Source organism: Gossypium hirsutum, chromosome A11 (genome assembly GCF_007990345.1).
Source record: "Gossypium hirsutum isolate 1008001.06 chromosome A11, Gossypium_hirsutum_v2.1, whole genome shotgun sequence".
Taxonomy (NCBI): Eukaryota; Viridiplantae; Streptophyta; class Magnoliopsida; order Malvales; family Malvaceae; genus Gossypium; species Gossypium hirsutum.
In genome coordinates, this window is record NC_053434.1 from 48,060,261 (window position 1) to 48,083,290 (window position 23,030).

Sequence of the window (23,030 nt, forward strand, 5' to 3'; positions counted from 1 at the left end):
AGAAAAAACACCCCTTAAATATTAGAACTCATAACACATTTAGAGAATTTTGTGTTTACGTTTTGAGGGTTCTTTGTTTTCGGGTTTTCGAGGTTTAGTTTTTATCTCCATCTTTTGTACTCTTTGTTCTTTTGCCATTATAATAAAATTATCTTTAAAGGGGTTTTTCCACGTTAAATTTGTGTTAAATTTCTCAACTTATTCCGCTATTTTTTTTTACTTGTTGCTTAATCGGGTCGATTCTAACATTACTAATTTGGTTAAAAATTAACAATACTCCATTTCCAAAAAGCCATATATGTTGCACAAAATTCAAGTTGGCTTTGAAAGATTGGTAAAATTGTGAAATATTTTCAATATTCTTATGCATCATGCGGAAATATAAGAGCATGCCCTTTTGTTCAGCCATGAAGACATGCAAAAAAGTTTGAATAAAACATGTTGGAAACAGGAGTTATGATAAACAAATACAAAGGATCTGATATAAAAACATGATGCCAATTTTTGCCCCTTTTCTTTTACAGGATTTTCCTATAACTGTTCAAATTATAGTTTTCCACACCAAATGAAACATTAATTTAGCAACACCTACTAATACAAACTCGGATGTTACATGGTTTTTAACAAGCAAAATGCAACTCTGTACCTCATCTTCCGCCTGATAACTCAACTGCGTCCTGGTTATACATGGAATCTTCTCCCCATTCGAACCTCCTTTGCATTCTTTCGTACTCTTGCCTACGCATGACTTCAACGTGCTGCCATTCTTCCCACCTCTCTGCCAGCCCCTCTCCTTCCAACATCCTCACTACCTCCGACATTGCCGGACGGTCCTCTGGTGAAGATTGGGTACAAAGCAGTGCAACTTGGATCATTGCCTCTACCTCTTGCATGATGTAATTTTTATTAAGATTACGATCAACAATAGCATCGAGCATTTTCTCCCTTTCCAGCTTCTTGACCTTCATGATAAATGAGTATGGAATCCAGTGAACAAAACCAAAAAAGATGTTAGACTTGAATGATACAACATAAGAAACAGTAAGCACTCCACATATCAATCGCACAATTTTCAAAAGTAGCATAAAGATTCTCCTTCATTATTTCAGACCAATGTAACAGGAAGTAGATATGGCAAGCAAATACATACCATTGTCCTACATTACTCGATTAATATAGATTATGACTAGGATTCAGTAGACATTTGAAAAGTGCAACAAAACTAATTAAATTCCATCGCAACAAAAAAACGAGACCTCCCATACAGTTTAACACTAATTAGAATTGAACCACCAACCTCAACATCCTTTTGTGAATACATGTCCATACCAAAATGTAATGCTAAATCAGCTTTGATGGAATTAGGCACGGATGAGAATTAATTAACTAATGTAAAAACCAAGCTAAAGTTGCATCCTCATAAGATATACATGATGATATGGTTAACTAAGGCATCTGCAACTCCAAATAAACACTAGAAGCATTCTAATGAGAGTCAATTACGAAAAACTGACATTCACAACTGAAAGGGTCAGATGGCTGCAATATTTTACATTATGTTTGTTTAGACTTACCCTTGAAAAAGTGTACCAAATCAAGCACGTAAAGAAATAGGAGAAAGACACCTGTGCAAAATCCAAGATAGTAATAAATTGGGTTTATCTTACATGATCAAGCAGCAAAACATCATCTTCGTCTTCCAAGCGTGAAAAATCAATTGCACGTTGACCTGTTACAAGCTCTAGAAGCATAATCCCGTAACCAAAAACATCTGTCCTTTCTGATGACTTTCCGGTGGACAAGTACTCTGGTGCTATGTGGCCCATTGTCCCACGAACTTGAGTTGTAACATTTGTCCGCCTTACATCGACTAACTTCGCAAGTCCAAAGTCACCAACAACTGCTTCAAAGTCTTCATCCAATAAAACATTAGCTGCCTTCACATCCCGATGAATGATCTTAGGATTGCAATGTTCGTGAAGGTATTCCAGCCCACGTGCTGCACCTAGTGCTATTCTTTTTCTTGTAGGCCAAGCTAAAACAGGTTCACCAGGTTTGAGTTCTGCAGCAGTTCCAGATAATAGTCGTACGTTATACGAAGGCCCCTATAACCAAATGCTTTAAAAAGAAATTAAATAAAAATAGCTCAATGATTGTAGAAATTTTCGAAAATGACAAAAACATGTCCGTGAGATTTACATATGCCATCAAGGGTTCATACTAAAAATTCACATTAGAAGCTCATTACTTTGTGGCCAAAAGAAAAGGTATCTCATACATTTAGTGAAAGGTTTGTTTTAAGAAAGATACACTGCGTTTAGAAACTCAATATCAAGAATTTAAATAAGTAATAGAAGTCATGCCAAATAAAATTCTCACAGAGTACCTCGAAGACGATAGGCCACACTTAAATTCTGCATAAATGGATAAACCAAAAGGCGTTCTGTCGGTGTTGTGCAAAAGCCAATCAACCGTAAGAGATTCCTGTGAACAGCTACGCTTATCATCTCAACTTCACGTTGAAAAGCTGCATCTCCTCCCGGACTTTCAAAATCAGTTAATCTCTTAACTGCAACTTTTGTGTTATCAGAAAGCACACCTTTATAAACCTTTCCGAAACCTCCCTGTCCAAGGATATTCTTTTCACTGAAGTTATCAGTAGCCAACTGCAATTCCCTCCAAGCAAACCTTTTCAATTGACCAAAAGCAATTCTTCGGTCAACTTCACCTGATCATGCAGGTTTAAGGAGTTTCAGAACAAAACTATAAGCATATAATGTACAATGCCAAAAGATGAAAAGTTATTCATAAGCACATATATAGCTTTCCTAGAACAGCAAACTTGATCAGTTCTGATAGATGAACATCTGAATGAAAACATGAAATTCAGCCAAGTAAATAGCTCAGACTGTCATGTCCACATACTGATCTAAGATTAATCCTTTCATATAATTTCACTGGCCTAAAACCTGAGGTAGATTAACAAAACCTTGAGCTGGAGTATAAATCACCCTATGGACGAAGAAACTGTTTGATCACCCAGAACAGAGACAAGACTTAAAAAGAAATACAAAATGTGAAGAGAGAAAATTTAAAATAGACAAAAAACCATCAGCCACCAGTTTTCATTCAGAAGTATTAAAGGTAGTGGTAACCTGCAACATCTACAAACACTTCGTCCTTGTAGCGTTTATGCCTACATCTGAACAGGAAAAACAGCAAGCTACCACAAAGCAGAATTATAAATCCCACAACAATTCCAATAATAATTCCAACCTTTGGATTCCGCGAAGAACCTGGAATCAAAGAGATAGCAGGTCAAATTATGGTGTGAATAAATACGGTGGCTTTGAAACCATTGAACATCGTAAAACAATGTAATTCAGTCAAAATAATTAATCCAACTACCTGAACCATTTCCGCTTGACACACAACTGTGAGAAAAATTTTTACCACAATTTAACTTGTTTCCTGTAAAACTGAAATAAAAACAAAGTTATGTCATCTTAAGTTCATTGAGATAAATATTTGTGACTGGTGTGTGCACACATACTGTTGAAGATAGGGAAAAAGGAGATAAATATACAGAAATAAAATGACTGAATCATTAACAATATTTGTAACTCTTTTTTATTAAAATAAGAAATGAAACAAACTAATCAAAGTTAGCCGTACTTGTAAATTGCAATGCGGAACAAATGCTCAGGAACTTGACCACTAAGATCATTTGAATCAAGTCGACTGCAGAAACAAGTTCAACCATGCCATCAGTAACTTTAAAAAGTATAAAGAGAATTAATTCCTCATATTTGTTCAAGTCTAAAACTTTAAAAACTGGAAACTCATGAACTGATTCACTTGAAACAAAAGGTTTATTCAATTAAATGCTACTTTCCAACATGTTCAGTTACCATTTGTGACCCGATACTTACAGATTGATCAACTTTGGAAGATCTGAAATTGATCCAGGGACAGTCCCACTAAGATTGTTCTTACTCAGTATCCTGCTTGAGCAAAAGAAAGAATGCCTTCAAATGAATAAATGCAATATAATGGAAAATATATATATGCAAATAAAACCCTTAAATATAATAGAAATTGTATTACTTACAGGAATTGAAGATTTTTAAGATTACCAAGGGAAGAGGGTATTTCTCCACTTAAACGATTATTTTCCAAATCCAAGTTGGTCAAGCTAGACAAGTTCCCCAACTCTTTTGGTATCTCACCAGTTATACCACATCCTTTCAAAGTGCTGCATGATAAACACGCACACAACACAAATATATTAACACAAAAGATTCACCCCAAGGCTATAATGGATCATACATTTGAGTAATCAATTCAACAATGTTGACCAAATATGAAATTGGAAATAACAGGAACTTGTAATTTCAGTCTATGCTTTAATTAGTGATAATATATGATCCTAACATTTTACTACATGGATTTTCTAATAATACAAAGATACAAAACAATATACACGCAGCTTGCATCAAAGCCAATCCTTGACTGTTCAACTCCATGCTGAGTGCCTCGGCAAATGGGCCAGGTAAAATGGACCAATTGTGACTTGACACCGAACACTTGTAGACAGGATATGAAGCACCTGATGAGACCGACACAAGATTGGGTAGGGAGAAATTCATGCCAAAATACTCAAAAGAAGATGGCAAGATGCATTAATCTCACATCAGATGATAAACTGAAGATCTTTGGCAAATAAGCGGGTGCTCGCAATACAGAAATGTTGCATTGCATCAGTAGCTTCAGCAGCAAAGTCTGCACGGTAAGGCCGTAAATGGTCTCCTATGGAATCGGAAATCATAGGTGGAAACCTGTCCCTTCCACTTGATACCAATGTTCATTTTTAAGTTTCATTAAGCTATTTACTGTTCTAAGAATTTTCATTTTATAAAAATATCCAAATTATTTCACCAGGGAATGAGAACTTTCAGCCCCGTAACAAAAGAACGTAACAAAAGAACATAGATCATATAATGCTGTACAAAATAAATCAATAAGGAGTATGGAACATGACGTAATCATGATTATAAGTAAGGTTCACATACTGTTAACAAGGATTTTTTGTTCTCAACCCTAAGAAATTAGTAATAAGGGCCTTTTACGTTAACTTCAGCTTCTTATTGATGTAGCCTTAGCAATTAAGGGATTTGAATGTGGAATTTGGCAGAAACATCTCAGAATTTTCCTTTTATTTTTCCTAATAACTATCCTGCTTTCTAGAGCTGCCTTTTGATGCCTCTACTCAAGGAATCCACAGAACTAACAAATTAAACGACAGAATGAATCTAGTTTAACCCTAAAGCAGATAAAAGATTGTCATAATAGAAATGATTTTTTATCACTATTAGCTAAGATAACACGCATCCATTATTTAGAAATCATGAAAAATAGCCTTGGTAAAATTCTACACATGAAGAACATATATTATTGAAATCTACTGCTTGACTGAAGAACTCCATACGTACAGTGATGAAAGAGTACTCAGAACTCCTATTTTAGGAGACAAGGTGCCAGAAAAGTTCATGGATGGCAATGTCCTGAAAGCACAATGACAATATAAGTACAAATGTAAGAAGTAGAAAAACTAAATAATACTCTTTGAACAACTAAATCATGTATTATGTTTCATAGTCGGGAAAAAAATAAAGTACACTGATTACTTACACAGAAATAACATTATAACTAGAATCACACATAACATATGACCAAGTGCAAGGGTTAACTTGATCTTGATTCCAATCTGCCAATTGAGTGGGTGAAGCTTGGAGCGAACTCCTCAATGTAAATAAAGCATCTCCTGAAACAGATGATTTGGATATTTATAATCCAGTTAAGCAAACAAATAACCCCTCCGGCAAACCCAAACCTAAAGGGTTAGTACCTAAAATCCATAGAAGAATGAAATTAAATATGGTTATAAAGGAATCTCATCTCAGTATACCACACAAACATGCACTCATACATGGACCTCCATATGCCTCTATATAGAAGCCAGGTTATGCACCACATGATCTTATCAACTATCATCACCATTATTTAGACAAAAATCAGCCCAAGTTCCGCAAGAAATCTCAAACTCAACCCAGCCATATTTCAGTCAAGGAAATAAAGTGTCAAATAGTTTGATCAAAAACATATATAAGCAGCCAAGTCTAGAGGCCTCAATTAGTCAAATCTGACTGATAACAGTTGATGGACAATACGGATGTAGGTCTCATTGAGCAAGAAGAAATGATTCAGGGATCTTATTGTGTTCCGTTTGAGCTAATTGTCTGAATAGTATCTTCCCTTCATATCTAAATACTTTAGCATGAATAAAGACTCAAAACTCCAAGGTATATAGTGTTATGAGAAAATTAACTAGATCATAAAAACTCCAAATTATTTATTGTTAAGAAAATTTTAATTAGATCATGACTTGAGTGGACACACATGCGCACAAATGCATATTTTGGGCAATGTCTATGATCAAATTTAACACACTAAGTGAAATCCTCAAAATAATTTACTTTGGAAACTTCAGGACTAAATGTTTGATGAAAAAATGTGAAACAAAAATAACTATGTACCTTGTAAATCAGCTGATACAAAAGAGAGCAAGTAAGTGAATATAAGAATTCCAAGAAGAAATTCCATCTTCAGCAACGTCAACCCCAATGATCAACGCAACGAAATACAAAATCTTTTACGAGCATACAAATGACTTCCATCTCTGCAAAACATTGTAAATACAAGGCACATAACACAATTAGCAAATCCATTCAGCTGTTTCTTCAAACCTTGACTTTCCTAAAGTGCCCAAATCGAACACATTATCCTACATCTGAAAACAGGTTTCAGAATAAGTACAAGCAAATACTAGCATGCTCATTCCCAGTCACACATGAATCAGAGCATCATAGGAAATAATATCAATATTCTAAAGACAGAAAGCAAAAGAAAAAACTCCAAGACTAACAATTTCGTTTAAGGACAACAGCCACCTCTTGTTCTCTTGACTCTCATCAAGAATTTTCAGCATGGCAGGCAATTCTCTTCTTTTTGGTTCATTACCAACATTTCAGTAACATTTTTTATAAAATTTCACAACCATCATTTTTATTAAGTTCTAGGTTTGGTGAACAAAAACTTTATAATGAAAAAAATATCTTAGAACTTTTGACTTTGTCTCACAGAGCACTTCCTTTTTGGTAGTATGGAGGGTATGAAACTAAAAAGAATCCAACAGGAAACAAGTGAGGATAAAATGATTCACACAGAACTAGACATGAACAGGTTAATAACCCAATGTGTAGGTTCCCAAAAGACCATGAAAAATTACTCTCGCAAGCAAGTAAAGTGTCTTTTTCTTGCATGCTAAAATTCTTTTATTTGATTCAAAATGCATGAAAAGGAAAAATCAATATTAGGCTAGACTCTAGAGACAGCCGAGGAGAAAATTAGAAAGAATCTTCACATAATTTCAAGAATGGTGAAATAGAACATAATGTCAATAAAACTGTAAATTCATCTAAACCTGGTTTTACAAATAAATGCAGAACTACCCCAGGACAATTCCAATTCAAACAATAAAAAATAATAAACAAATGGTTAAGAAAGCAGTCAAAGCACAGCCAATTTCTTCACATAACTGAAAGAAAATGAATAGAGGAATTCAACAATAGAGTTACAAGTTTCAAAACCCAACATCAGAAAAATAATAATAACAATAATAATTTAACCAAAAATCCAGACAGGAAAGCAATAAGAAGTCAGTCAGTAAACAAAACCCAAATCTTAGAATCTCGAAAAAAAAAACTACACCTTGGGTAGGACATAGGAAGAATATAACTTACCTTAAGAAAGGAATCAGATTGGAAAAGATAAAAAGATGGGTACTTCCATTTCTTATAGATGATGAGATTTGAAAGTCAAAGAATCAAACTTTGATTCTCGTGAATTAAAAGGAATCAACTTACTTAGTGAAAGGAAAGATAGTGTATTTGTTTTGAGTTATTCTTTAAAGAGAATGACAAGATTTGTCTTTTTGCTCTTTGCTCTTCTCCAATCTCCTCTCAGTGTTCTTCTTCCCTTTAAGCCTTATTATTCTATTGATTTTTTACTTTGGGTGGGATATACAGACTTCCAAAAAGAAACTCTGCAATAATTACTCTTTCTCTTTCCTCTCAAGGTGACTTTGAATTGACTACGAAGGAGTGAAATACAATGTGCAGCTACATGGTTACTGCTGCTTCAACCATGTCTGCTGCTTCAACCATGTTGGAAAAACGACATCATTTATTAATAAAACAGATGACAGCAAACTTGAAACAGCCCATGCTTAGATTGCCTAAAAACAGGGTTGGAACCGCCGCCAGATTATCATTTTGCCTACTCAATATTTTAAAATCCTTAAAATGAATGCATATCACTTTTGAGAGGAATAAAAAAAAATTCATCCATTTTAAAACATAATATGATTTATTGGTGGTATTCATTTTTTTAAGAATAATTTAAATTCGACTGAAAATTAATATCTCATTTATTTTGAAAATATTATAATGATTAAAAATTTTAATAAGAGTCTGTGCATTGTATGGATGATCAATTAAAAATTTAAAGAGAAAGAAAAAATTACTGTTGAATAATTAATGGATAATGATAAACAGGCTCTTTTTAATAAATAAAAATATTTTTTACTTCTGTTTTCGTCAGACCAAGAGAAAGAATGTCTCTTCGATTTAAAATAAAAATAAATTTATTGTTTAACTTTTTTCACATTTTTCAATTTTCATCAAATAATGAAACTGATAATTATTTACCATTCTAATTCCACAAAAAAGTTATTACAGATGTTTTAATTAATATTTAAAATATTAATGGTTTTTTCTTTTATTCTCAAATTATTGTCATCTTCTGTGCAAAGAAAACCGGAAGAGAGAGACCCAAGACAATGGGGAAATTTGGATGTTTGTCATCTTCACTTAATTTTTGAAAACTATCAATTTTTTTTAAAGAATTATTAGATTAGGCTATTTTTTATCATTGGAGAAAACGCTTATAATTATCAGGGGCCTCCTAATATTTAATAAGTCACGAAATTTTATCTATTTAAGGTGGCTTCTAAAACTTGCTAACTCAGTTGAAGGTCTGTCGTGTTGGCGACGTTGTACTAAGAGATGTGTTGGATAACAGAATCACAAAAAATCAAAATTGGTGATTGCATGCTACTACTACAATTATGGGTGTAGTACCGGTTGCTATTTTTACACCCTTGAGCGAACTACCCTTATACATTCTCACTTGTAACAAAGTAAAATTCTTTAGATAATATATTTATCATAATTAAATTTTTAAATTTTAAATTATTGCGTTAACATATTATTTCAATACGTGAAACCATGGGCCGAGTTACATGGGACTATCGAATAAGCTTCGAGATATACCGCTTCTGTTAGACCAATGATCGAAAACGGAGGTATATATTTTTTAAAATTTGAATTATATAATATTAATGTAGTTAATTTAAAAATTAGTAGTTTATATATAACTAAAAATTTTATTATTTTAATATAGTTTAAATAGACATCATGCTCCGATCTGACAATTCAAGAATGCACCTCGTCCGAATTCTTGGTGAATCCCAACATCTAGCACGTGAAGGTGTAATTGGTCGTGTACGCTACTGTGGAGATGCACGAGTCGGATAAAGTATTGCAGCAATTCAAGTTTAGGTAAATGATTCCACCAACACCCCAAGATATTAAAGGTCTACATCATATCAACTTGCGAGGGAGAACAAATTAGCATTGGCCTACATTCCACGAGAAATATATCAACATTTGGAACAATAGGTACGAGTTTTTACCTACTTACGAGGCAATTTTCGCTCCAGATTTAGCCTACTATCCGGAGTACATGTCATGGTTTAGGATCCATGACAAGCCATATCTACCTGCAGAAGAGGCAAGGGGCAGGCAACTACATATGAAGAGGCCAGGTTTTGCTTTTGGACCTCTATCCCTGACATATTGCATGCCGATGTCATTGACGTTTCAAACAACGACGATGCCGACAACAATGTATAGGTCATCTATGTTTGGGGCACCGATCGAAAGTCCGATCATTATGTCATCGATGTACGAGACACAATATAGTTATACCATTACACTGATGGTGTCACAAACACCTTTTAGATCATTGTTCTACCAAGTTATACCTGATTTGGCACACATTCTAATCAGGGATTAGATTGATTTATTTATTTTGCTTCTTATGTAAAATTTTAAATGAATATGAAATGTTTTTATTGTATTGATGTTGTACATCCTTATGTTTTTGAATTAATATCATTTTTGCATCAAAATTGGTTGTCATTGTCATTTCATATTATTAAATCAAGTCTGCACGGGAACAATGAAATAGAGTTGTATATTTTATTAATTTGTGTGGTATAATAAAAACGTGTTTACAAATTACAACAAAATTTTAGTATGAATGAAAAAATAAACAAATAGATTGTAGTTTAAAAAATAATAAATAGGTTAAAATTTTAATAAATCTGTTAATAGGGTATTGTCCTTATATCATCCTGTTAATGTGGACATGACAGCATTGTATGCCTTAGGTTCCTACATCACTAGCAAAACCTCGGTTGGTTTGCCTTCTCCCGCATATCCATGTTGCTGTGTATCTAAGTCGATGTCAATCGACCTTTTAGTTTACGACACAATGATCTATTGGGTAACAACTTGAATGGAAAGCTCGATACCAGCGGCCACATATGTTCATTTAGGACCGGTGGGAATAAGTTTCTTCACACGTTATACATGTGTTCTAGTTTGTACACTTCATTCATAAAGCTCATGTGATCCAAACGATGATTGTTACATATTGCAATTGCATAAGCACATGGAAAATGAAGTGTATCAAATCTCCCACAGTCGTAGGTCCGTTCTCTCAAGTATACACGATATGCTCCCTTAACAACACCTTGGTTCGGTCTACCGAACTCTATAACCTGAAGCAATAGGTCTTCGGACGAGTGACACACTGGATGCATACAGTTCACTTGTGTTGTAGCCTTCCCAATTTCTTTCATTATGTCCTCGCTCTAGACATGGCCACCCTTCATCTATCCAACATATTTTTCTGCTCGCTTTGGAAAAAGTTTAGCCAAACGGAAATATGTTTCTTTGACAACCGAGGATATCGAAAAATAACATGTTCCCTTCAATAGGGAATTGATGTATTCCGCCAGGTTTATCGTCATTTGTCCATATTGTAGACCCCTATCATATGATTGTGTCCACTGATTAAAGGTATATCAGAGAGGTACCCCGCCCTGACACTGTTAATTGCCTATAATTTTTCCAACATTTCATGGAAATGATGTTTTATGAACTCGTACCCTATCAAGAAAAGTGAATAGTTAATCTAATATGCCCAACATCTGTTAATCGGTTAAATATCAAACAATTGAAATAGTAGTAAATACATACCCATGTTGTTCACTTATGCATACTGAGCTGCGGAATCGTGTTGTCTATGGTAGTTCTCTGCAACATGTCTTAAATAATACCTATGGTGTATGCGGTCCCAAAGGCTTTTTTGTCAGAGATGACGTATATATCGGGTTGGGGGAAAACATGCCTCCTCAACCTAGACAGGAAGAAATCCCAATCTTCTGTTGACTCTCCCGGCGTTATTGTAAAGGCAATTGGCAGGATTTTTTTATAGCCATCTTGTGGCACAACCAACAACAACCGATGGGTATATCTGCCGTAGATAAAGGTGTCGTCGATTTGTACCAATGGTTTACAGTACTAAAATGTTTGTCAACATTGATTAAAATTCCAGAAAAAATAATGGAATACTCGACATCCATAGAACAACTGATCATTTTAGTACGCAAACATCATTTCTAGATCGGTTAAACAATTTGGAATGTACCTCTCCAATACCTGACAACACTACCATAAATCGGTGTACGACATGTCCCACCAATTATACATATTCTCCAATGCCTTCTACTTTGCAATCCACGCCTTGTGGTATGATGACATGTAATCGAACTGGATACAGATATTTTCAATTAAAATCTACTTCATGCCATTCTCATGTAAGTGTTCCTAGCATTGAACATTAGTTGATCGAACTATAAATCAAAACCATTAACTAAGTGTCGTGTAGGGGTCCGGTATTTTGTGTTACTACCAAACCTTAACTATTTAGAGTTCTGCCTGTCGCGGTTGAAATCTATGGTTGAAATAGATGAGTATTTTCCTATTGATGAATCTGAGATATCATAATGGAAACTTTCTAACGAAACGGTGAACCCATCGCAAAACTATGTCGTTGGACTTTCGACTTATTCTTACGTTCCGACCCTTTGAACTGGAACATATGTCGACCTTTGAGGGCCTTCATCTTTCCTTGAAAACTTCACATATAACTCGAGAAATGGTGATCCATTTTCAATATGTGTCTGCACCATTGTCTCCAACTCCTTCACGCCTATGATATCAAAAGTGTCATATCTAACGGGGTTGACCGAAGCACAAAATTGATATTTAAGTAACGATACTCTCATATGGTTGGATCCGACAAATTTTTTCTTAATTCTTCCATGCAGCTCCATCAATTGTATATTTGGGTTAAAAGCCAACCCCGTTGTGTTCTCTGATAAAAAAACAATCCCATTCTCGGTGTCACGCACTTCACAATCATAATAAATAATAGCATTAATTCATCCATTCATTTTCAACAAAATAACATGTTCCACATGCTCGAAACAAAAACATTATGCAAAAAAATAATGTTGTAATTAAATAGGAACAATAAAAATCGATTCTTACTTGATGCAAACTGCGTAGTAGCTGCCTTATATGCGAACTTCCTCTTCTTCGAATTCTTCATACAATTTTTTTTGCTCATAAATTCCTTATGCACTCAATACTGAAAGCCACCCTTTTATAGAGTCGAGTTGAGTGGCAATTGATTCAAAAAAATTTCCCAGGTGAGTGGGGAGCTGAAAGTGCTAAAGGGAAAACTCTCCACGTAGAACGCATTTTCAATGCACTGTTAGAAAAAAGCACTGAAAGCGCGTTCAACTGTACTCATTTTTAGCTGACATGGCATGAAATCGCATCTAGCTGGATGCACTTTCAATGCTTTTTTTTCTGACAATGTACTAAAAACACGTCGTATGTAGAGCATTTTCCCTCTTGCACTTTCAAGTCCCCGCTTTCTCCCACTCACCCATTAGATATCCTAGGATTCTCGGGATATATTTTCTGAAGAAAAATTCACTAAAAGTTTGAAAATAATGCACAGAAAAATATGATCAATCTCAACCTCCCATAAACAACACTTATCAAAACTTAGTTGCATTAAAAAAATCGAGTAGTTTGAGTTTCGATTATGAATCGAATTGAATTTTACAATTTGAATAATTCGAATATATGATTGGTGTAAATACGATGCTTGTAAATATCGAAAAAAATAGTTATTAACTTTACATCTCAAAAAATTATGAAAATACTAAAGAATATATAATAAACTTAAAATATATTAAAAAACCTCAAAATCCTACAAAACCTTAATCCCTAAAACTTAAGAACCAAAAAACCTTAATCCTACTTTTAAAAAATAAAAACCTGATCCTAAAAAACAAAACACAAGGAAAACGCTTCCAGTTGAAAGTGTTTTCATTATTTCGGCCTAGTTCCATCATTTAAAAAAAGAGCCTAATCCAGCAAATTTTAAAAAAAATAGGTATTTTTCATAAACTCAATATGTGATCTTCCGTAATTCATAATTAGTATATCAGGAAAAAGAAAGTTTGAAGATTTTTTTTAGTACATTTAGGCCAAGACGGGAAATTTTACATGTGAGGTGTGTAAAATTTTCAAAAATTAATTTTAAATTGAATTTTTTTTATAAGAGATTGTTTAATAAAATATTAAAAAATTTTAATTAATTAAAATTAATATTTTTAGTAATTTAATTTTTTAAACTCATTTGATAATTTGTAATAAAAATAAATAAATGACAGAATTTTTTTCAATAAGAAAGTGTGAATAATAATAAGTAGATAATAAACTACATACCACTTAATTTATGAAATTTTGATAATTCGTTTTATTTCTTTTAATATTATCTTTTTAAAATTTCACTTTAAAATTTTAAGATTTATATTTATCAATCAATCTAATCATATTATAGTACTTAATTTTAACAAATATATCAAATAGATTTTATAATTCAAAATTAGTACTTAATTTTTCAGTTTATTAAATAGAAACTAAATTAAAAGGTTAGGTTTGTATTATGTATTATTTAAGTTTTAAATTGATATATTGTATAGTTCAATATTTGATGATTAAATTGTTAGGCAACAAGGATAGATTATAATAGAAATTTTATTACATATGTATGCATATAGAAATTACATACTTAGAATACAGAGAAGTGTTTAAAACAACATACAATAAAAAATGAAACATATTGTTTAAAGCTAATTAATGATAATACATGAATTTAATAAGAACATGAATTCTCTGGGACGGTGTAGTGGGAAGATCTATCAAGAAGGTCCAACAAAGGCCGGTAGAACCTCCTAACTTGGATCCGGATGATCCTATTGTTGATGTTAACAATATGAATGTGGATGGTGAGAGGTTGATCTCCTGGAAGGGTAAGCTCATTGTTAAAAGTATGACACGAACGATGCTGGTTAAATTGGTTAGGAGAAAGATTTTTTATCTAACCATGGACAGTAAATTGCAAGCATTATGGAGGACAAAACAACCAATACAAATTCTAGATCTATAAAACAATTATTTTTCGATTAAATTCCAAGAGGATGAGGATTACTTGGCTGCTTTAGCCGGTGGTTTGTAGACAATACTCGGGCGCTACCTCACGGTGAGGCCTTGGACGCCATCGTTTTTGACCGATCAATTGCAACCCCAAAGTTTATTACTTTGGATCCAACTTCCTGGACTGCTTGAAGGCATGTACTCCAAGAGTCTCTTGAAATTTATTGGTGGGGTTATCAGACCAGTGGCAAAGGTGGATAAAAATACCAAAAATAATTCTAAGGGGACAGTTTTCTCGTTTGGTTGTTTATATTGATCTAGGGAAACCTTTGGTGTCGAAGATAAATATTGATAGAAGAATCCAACAACTTGAGTATGAAGCTCTTCCCATGGTTTTTTTCGACTATGGTCAGTTTGGGCACAACCGCGACAATTGTTGTTTCAAGTCTAACAAAGAGGGTTCACAAGAAGTTGAAGAGGAACAATTACTTTCACGGAAGGCGGAGATGTAACAAAGAGTGGAGGAAGAACAATTTGGCTTATGGATGCTTGTTGAATTCAAGAATAAAAGGAAAACTTGACCAGTTACGAATCCTGGTAGCACCACAAAGGATGCTGTGAGTGGTGGCTCTAGATTTGGTGTGCTTAACGACAATCACGATGAAGAAATTGGTGTGAATTTTTGTAACACCCCTAATCTGTATCCGTTGTCGGATTAGGACTATGAGGTATTACTATTAAAACATTATTTCCATAAATATTCATTAATAATTGTACTACGAGATCCAGATAACATATATGCATATATGTATATATTAAGCATTTTATACATACTCAGAACATAAAACACATCCACAACTTAAATATTGAATATTAGACTTGTTTTACAAAAGTCATGTGTATGCATAAATTGTACATCAATTAAAATAAGTAAACATCATTTTCAACCTCACCATTCATTAATGCGGCAATACCACGTGAACTAAGATGAAATTCATTTGTTTTACAAATAATACAAATTTGCAATGCAAATATCCAAATATACAAATATATTAACTCAATGCATTCTTTATTCATTCGGCCCACATAGTTCTATTTTACACATTCTTTAATATACCGAAATTAATAACATTATAAGACCATACACGTTTATACATGAACCAAATATAAGTGCGTTTATAAACATGCTTTTATAGACATGTAAGTAGCCATTTATTAGATCATATCCGCTTACTAGTACAGTATATTTATTTTTATTTTAAGAACAAAGTTTCTTACACAACCTAAGTACCATTGAATTTAATTACCAAATTGAATAATTCAAGCATCCAACATAACATCAATTTAGTTGGCTATTAAACGCCACACCTACTCTTGCAATTATAAATGTCTTGAAATATTGTTCCATAATCAGACCTATCAACGAATCACTTATGTAATGTAATCAATTTACTATTTGAATATTAAGTTTTCGAAACAAACAACTAACTTGATCATAAGACACAAGCATTACCCACCTCATATCCTTCAAATTAGTCAACTTGAACATAACTACCTAACACTTTGATTCATGCAGCATTCCATTTTTTTTTCTTCCTCACAACTATTAACATGTCAAATTCAGACATATTTAGCATGCCATTCACAAATAAATATTGCTTACCGCATATATCTTACCTTTGTGGCGCACAACCTGTTAACCAAAATTAATCTAAACCGTAACTAACATAATTCAAATTCTACTATAATAACTTAGCCATTTTCACATGGCTCATTATATACAAAACCAAAATCTAATATTTCAAAACCCATTTTAGCCTATACATGCCATAATTTAAGTTTAGCTAAAAGGTACTAAAACAGTAGATAGTGTGATGAACTTTGCTGACAGTCCCCGAGCTTGTAACTTGATCCAAAATCTATAAAATATAAATACACATATACACAAGTAAGCTTTTTATAGCTTAGTAAGTCATAAGCAAATAATCAACCCAAAGATATTATCAACTTAATTTAACTAAACCAAATTATATTATCATAACACATTTAGATTCAAACGCATATAAATTTATATTGTATATATATACATATATATATTCATTATAAATATCACCTAACCGAATGTCTATATAGTCAAACTAACATATTAGCATTCAATTTTCCAAAGCCAAATAATCATTACAAATCTAATTCACATACACTCAATTACATAAGTTCATGTGTTACCATATAATTTCATATACATGCATTGATTATGTGACCAAATACATAAATTCCCATACATATAATTAATACTCATTCCAATAATTTTCACAAGGTTAAATACCCATACCTAGTTCACAAATAATCCTCATTTGTAGTACACACAATTTGTAATGAGTATCAATTTACACACTTACCTTATTTTAAATAAACCTCAAGCTAATTCATACCTGGTCATTTAGCTCGTTTTACACACTCGAATACAACTTATCTTTGCCCGATGAACCATTCGGAGTTGGATAGGACACTTGGTTAATCACATAAATCGTACAATGCCAACGTCCCAGACGTAGTCTTACATGTAACCACATATCGATGTCACTGTCCCAGATAGGGTCTTACTCGTAAACACATATCGGAATCACATATCGATGCCATGGTCTTACTCGCACACATATATTGAAATCCTGTGTCATGACATATGTATCCTAACTATTCCTAAGGTTCATACGGGGCTTTCGAACGTCATAACTCGGTCGAATCGAACTCGGAAGTGTAGTAGTCAAATTTAATCATTTTCGGCCATAGCATATTAAAATTCTACATTTCATAACAGCATATAAATATAACATTTAATTACCAAATAAACAAGTCTTTTTGCTTATAAACTTACCTCGGATGTCGTAAAATGGGACGGGGCTGCTAGTCGACAACTTTCGTTTTTCCCCGGTCCAAATCCTATTTCTTTATTTCTTGATCTTGAATTTAGCTTGCAAGATGGCCGAACCCTATTTCTTTTTCTTTTTCTTTGGTTATTTTGATATTCGGCTAGTAGAAAGTATGAACACATTATGATTTGTCTTATTATTTTATAATATACTTTATATTATAACATTTTATTACATAAGTTACTATTTTACCCTTACTTATTATTATGTATAAATTGCTTTCTAATAGCCGAATGTGTCCATGCAAGTATGTAAAGGTGTATTTGCATTATAGGTGTTTCCATTAATAAAGACAATAGCAATTAAGTACTTTCACATTTAACCACTAAATTTTTATCTTACGCGATTGAGTCCTTTTATTTAATCGAACACCTAAATGATCAAATTAAATCACGAAAATTTCAAAGATATAAATTCACACAAAATAAACACAGAAAATAATTTTTAAATATTTTTTGACTCGAATTCATGGTCCCGAAACCACTGTTCTGTTTAGGATCTTAATTGGGCTGTTACAATTTTGGTGGTCTAGAAGGCAAGATTGGAGACGTGAGTTTAAGAGAAGAAGATTTGGAGGCTACCAAGATGGTTAAGAAGTCCGATAAGGCAGGAGTGGCTAATAAACCTAGAGGTTCAAGTAGTGGGTTTACTAAAGCAAAAGGGAAAGAGGTCTGAATAGGTGGTGGGCTAAAGCCAACTCTAATATCCTCAAGCCTTTTAATAAAATGGGTTCTGCTGGGTAGAAAAGTAATCCTTTTGATGATAGATCAAATATGGGGCCTGTGGTTTTAGAAAAGGATTTGGATTCTTTCCAATTATAATCAACAAGGTTTGTCTTAAATTCTAATAGAAATGTTGCCATCAAAATTGTGAACAAACCAGGTAGTTCAATAGATTTAGAGATACAAAGCTGAAATTATAATGCAATTGTGAACTGGAATTTGGGGGAAAACTTTGGTCAAAGATCGATGGAGGTTATTAACAAAGCTTCTGGCGAAAGAGAGAGATGTACTTGGATTATTGATTTTGTTGATGATTTTTCAATTGTTCCGATAGTAGCAGCCATGGAGGAAATTATACATGGATTGTCGAAAGAGGTCGAAAAAGACACTAGTATGAAAGGAGGAATTTCTTATGTGATTGGGTCAAAGACTAGGCCTTCTATAAATGTTGTGAATTCCTGAGATGATAGATATTTTTTTTACAATTTTTTTTTTATTTTGTGGGTGATGGTTCCAGACTTACATTTATTTTTTTGGAATGCTCAAGGGTGTGGTCACCCCTGCTTTCATAGTTTCATGAAGAAATATAAGAATGAGGTTCGGCCAAATATTGTTGCTATTTTCGAAACTAGGATAAGTGGATGTAAGGTGGATATAGTTATCGCAAAATTTGGTTTTGATAATTCATTCAGAGTGGAAGCTTCTAGTTCCGTGGGAGGTTTGTGGATTCTCTGGAATGATGATTTTGGTGTGGAAATTTTGAATCTTCACTCTTAGTTTGTTTATATGCATATCTCTTTTTTTTTTCTACTATTTATGCTAGCCTTCATCGCAGTTCAAGGGCTCAATTATGGGTTAAACTAAGTCAAATCTCGACTATAGTGCAAGAACTTTGGTTGATTGCGGGAGATTTTAATGCTATCTTAAGGGGTCATGAGCAGAAATGAGAGTCTAATATGCGAAAAAATAGTTGTAGCCATTTCAGATCCTTTGTCTTTGATAATGGTTTATATGATTTGAGATTTCAGGGACCTTATTTTACATGGAATAGAGGCAATTTATTTAAGAGACTGGATAGATCTCTTTGTAATGATTTTTGGCATTCCTTTGCGCCTAACACCATTGTTCGCCATTTGTATAAACTAAAATCAGACCATCAACCTTTTGTTGTCTCAGAATCTTCAACAAAGACTAATAATGGAGTAAGACTATTTCACTTCCTAGCTAGCTAGCTTTTACATCCAGATTTTTAAAATGTGGTGGGAGAATCTTAAGAGCTAAGAAGGTATTACTACAAATTTGGACAAATTCACTCACCTGATCCATGTTTGGAATAGAAATGTTATTGGTAATATCTTTGTTAGAAAGCGTAAGGCCATGATGGAGCTTGACTATATTCAAAAGGCTCTAAAATGGAGGGATTCTGTGAGACATAGAAGTAGAAAAGCAGAGGTACACCATGAAATTGAGAATTTTTTAAACCAAGAGGAATTACTATGGTTTCAAAAATCAAGAAGTGAGTGGCTTTCTAATGGGGATAGAAATACTAAATACTTTCATAGCCGAACTATGAAATAAAGGAAACAGCACAGAATCGAGAGGCTAGTGATTGATGATATGAGTTGGTGTTATGATAGCAACACTCTCAAGTTTCATGCAGTTTAGTATTTCTCGAAGTTGTATACAGTGGATCAGTATTCGATTGAGGAATTCCCTTACTACGGAGGAATTCCCTTACTACGCGCATATATATTCTACCTCCGTAACCTCTTTATAAAACTCTATTTCCTTGCTGTCCATCAGGCCCTGGATAACAGATCTGAACTCCTCACATTCTTGAATTATGTGTCCCACTTTATGATGGAATTCACAATAATTCTCTATCCCATCATCTCTTCCTTTTGTATTTGAAGTAGCTAATCCTCTTCTTGCCATTTCCTTCCAAACCAGTTTCAAATAAGTTTTCACTTCTGAAACATCTATCTTGGTTCTTTTTCCAATATCTCCATCTATCGCATTTATCCCACCATCAGTATGACTAGGTAGTGGATTTTCTGTACTGGGCGCATTATCGAGCTTTACAATACCCATCTGAATAAATCTCTCAACCAGCTTCTTAAAAGTAGTACAATTTTCTATCGAATGTCCTACAATCCCTGTATGATACTCACAATGAGCATTTGCATCATACCATTTAGGAAACGGAGGCTGTAATAGCTTTAGATAAAAAGGTGCCACCACAAGTGCATCGAACAAACTTTGATATAACTCTTTAAACGTCATGGGGATTGGTGTAAATTGTAGCTTGTCATTGTTTTACCTTGCTTCAGATTCCTGCCTTGATGAACCCTGACCAGCAATTATGGCCTTTGGCTGACTTACAGTAACAGACTTTGAATACCCCACATTTGTATTGTTCACTTCATTCTCCTTTTTCCGTGGCACAGACATTTTAGCACTTTCTCCTACATCTATCCTTCCATTTCTTATGGTATTCTCAATCATTTCTCCTATCATGACCACATCCACAGAGCTCCTTGTAGCACTTCTTAACATGTGAGTTATGAACGGAGCTTTTAAGGTATTAATAAAGAGCATTGTAGTTTCCTTTTCCAAAAGTAGCGGCTAAACCTGGATAGCCACTTCTCTCCATCTCTGTGCATACTGCTTAAAACTTTCGTTTGGTTTCTTCTTCATATTCTACAGAGTAATTCTATCAGGAGTTATATTTGTTACATGACTATACTGCTTCATGAATGCTTGTGCCAAATCTCTCTAGGAACCAATTCTATTTCGACTCAACTGATTGTACCATTTAGCTGCTACTCCCATCAAACTGTCTTGGAAGCAATGAATAAACAGTTGATTGTTATTAACATATCCAGTTATTCTTCTACAAAACATAGTGATATGAGCTTCAGGATAGCTCGTTCCATTGTATTTCTTGAATTCTGGCATCTTGAACTTGTATGGCAGTACCAAGTCTGGGACCAAACTCAGATCTTTTGCATCAACTCCAGGGTGTCTATCAATGCCTTCCATTCCCTTGACCTTTTCCTCCAGCAATTTACATCGCTCCTCCAACTGTTTCTGTGGTTCTGTCCTTGCCCTTTCCTCTTTCGCAACTTCATCCAAATTAGGCACCATTGGATTACTCGAGTTATTACCAGGATTAACACCTGAGCCAGCTTGAAAATTCATTGGTATTGAAACTCCAGCCTAAAACTACTGAGGCCTGATCGTAATAGATGGTTTTTGGAAATTAATCTCAGGTTGTGTCTACACATGTGTAGGAGTGAAGCCAGGAGGATACTGAGGGTCTTCATTATTTTCTACCACATTATCCATATGACATTTTCCCTTATCCACTCTTCTCATCAGCAATTGGGACAACTGACTCATCATCTCCTTTTGAGACTCCATCATTTGTTCTTTCATCTCTTGTTGAATCTTAGCTAGCTGCTCTTGCATCTGTGACTACATTTGCTCTTGCATATCCTTTTGCATTTGCTCTAACTTTTTCAGTCTTTTGTCTATTGACTTAGTCTTTTCCCTTGTACCGTAGGGATGCGTATTTGGTGTGTTTTTGTTGGTTTCCAGATTACTGAAATAATTTTTAATTAATTAAAATCTTGTTAGGATCTTTAATACATATGATGTAATGTAATGCAAGTGCATAAATGAAAAGGAGACATTAATTCTGATTAATTCCATTTAGAAAACTTTACTAGAAAATAAAATTCTTTACATAAAACTGAGTTACAAATAAGACTTCGCCCTAATGCTCAGAGCCTTAACTTTCCTAAGAAATGAAGCTAGTTCCTGTCCTTTTTCTGACTCTAACTCATACTTCACGCTTAATACGCCTGCTTTTACCACCAAAGACTGCAAGTAATCAGCCACTTCTCGAATTTGTGTTACAGTTTCTCCCATGATGTAATTCTTGCTTCTAACTTGGTCCTGAGAGTGATGAAGCCAACTCTTCCATTGCTTCTCATTTGCCTCCAAGAACTCGATCCTCATTTCACAACTTTGCAATGCCGTCTCTAATTCTTCTATTTTCCCTTTCATCTCTTCGATCTTGCTTAAGCTTACTCTCAACTCCATCACAGAATTGCGATTCCGATACAAACATAGAGATCTCTCCAATTCCGCTACTCTAGCCCTTAATTCGTCTTGTTCATTTTTACTCTCTGACAAACTTTTCTCTAATGCCTCATTCTATGCTTGAGCCTCCTAGAACTTCTTTTCCCGTTGATCTGCCTTAGTCCTTTCTTCTCGAACTTCTTGGTGCCATTGTTTCGAAGTCTTTCCTAATCCAGCAGTCCTCATTGATTGGCGTAGCTTCTTATAATCTATTTTTAAACTTTCTAAATCTTTCTCAACTTCATTCTTCCTTTTCCGTAATTTTTCTGCCTCTGAATTCTGAACCTCCACATCCAAATTTAGGTGCATTTTTTCTTCCTCCAACTGCTCGATCTTCTTCCCAAACTCAGAACTCTTCTCCTCAAAGTCTTGCTTTATAATTTCCAACTCTGATGGGGCAACTT

At 34.0% G+C, this 23,030-nt stretch overlaps 1 protein-coding gene across 2 annotated transcripts; it reads right to left on the bottom strand.

The window, feature by feature from the left end:
- Positions 1 to 454: 454 nt before the first annotated feature.
- On the bottom strand, positions 455 to 8,453 carry LOC107897323 (probable LRR receptor-like serine/threonine-protein kinase At5g10290). Of its 2 annotated transcripts, none has more exons than XM_016822756.2 (12): positions 7,863 to 8,453; positions 6,597 to 6,739; positions 5,692 to 5,824; positions 5,493 to 5,564; positions 4,112 to 4,255; positions 3,933 to 4,004; positions 3,676 to 3,741; positions 3,409 to 3,479; positions 3,156 to 3,296; positions 2,387 to 2,728; positions 1,668 to 2,062; positions 455 to 962 (listed from the first exon to the last, which is right to left on the bottom strand). In XM_016822756.2, exons 2-12 carry the CDS (start codon positions 6,661 to 6,663, stop codon positions 648 to 650), a joined length of 1,818 nt encoding a protein of 605 aa, XP_016678245.1. In that variant the 5' UTR covers positions 6,664 to 6,739; positions 7,863 to 8,453; the 3' UTR covers positions 455 to 647. The 2 variants fall into 2 exon arrangements, with proteins under 2 accessions (XP_016678245.1, XP_016678253.1); XM_016822764.2 differs by having other exon boundaries at positions 7,986 to 8,446.
- Between the last annotated feature and the right edge of the window lie 14,577 nt (positions 8,454 to 23,030).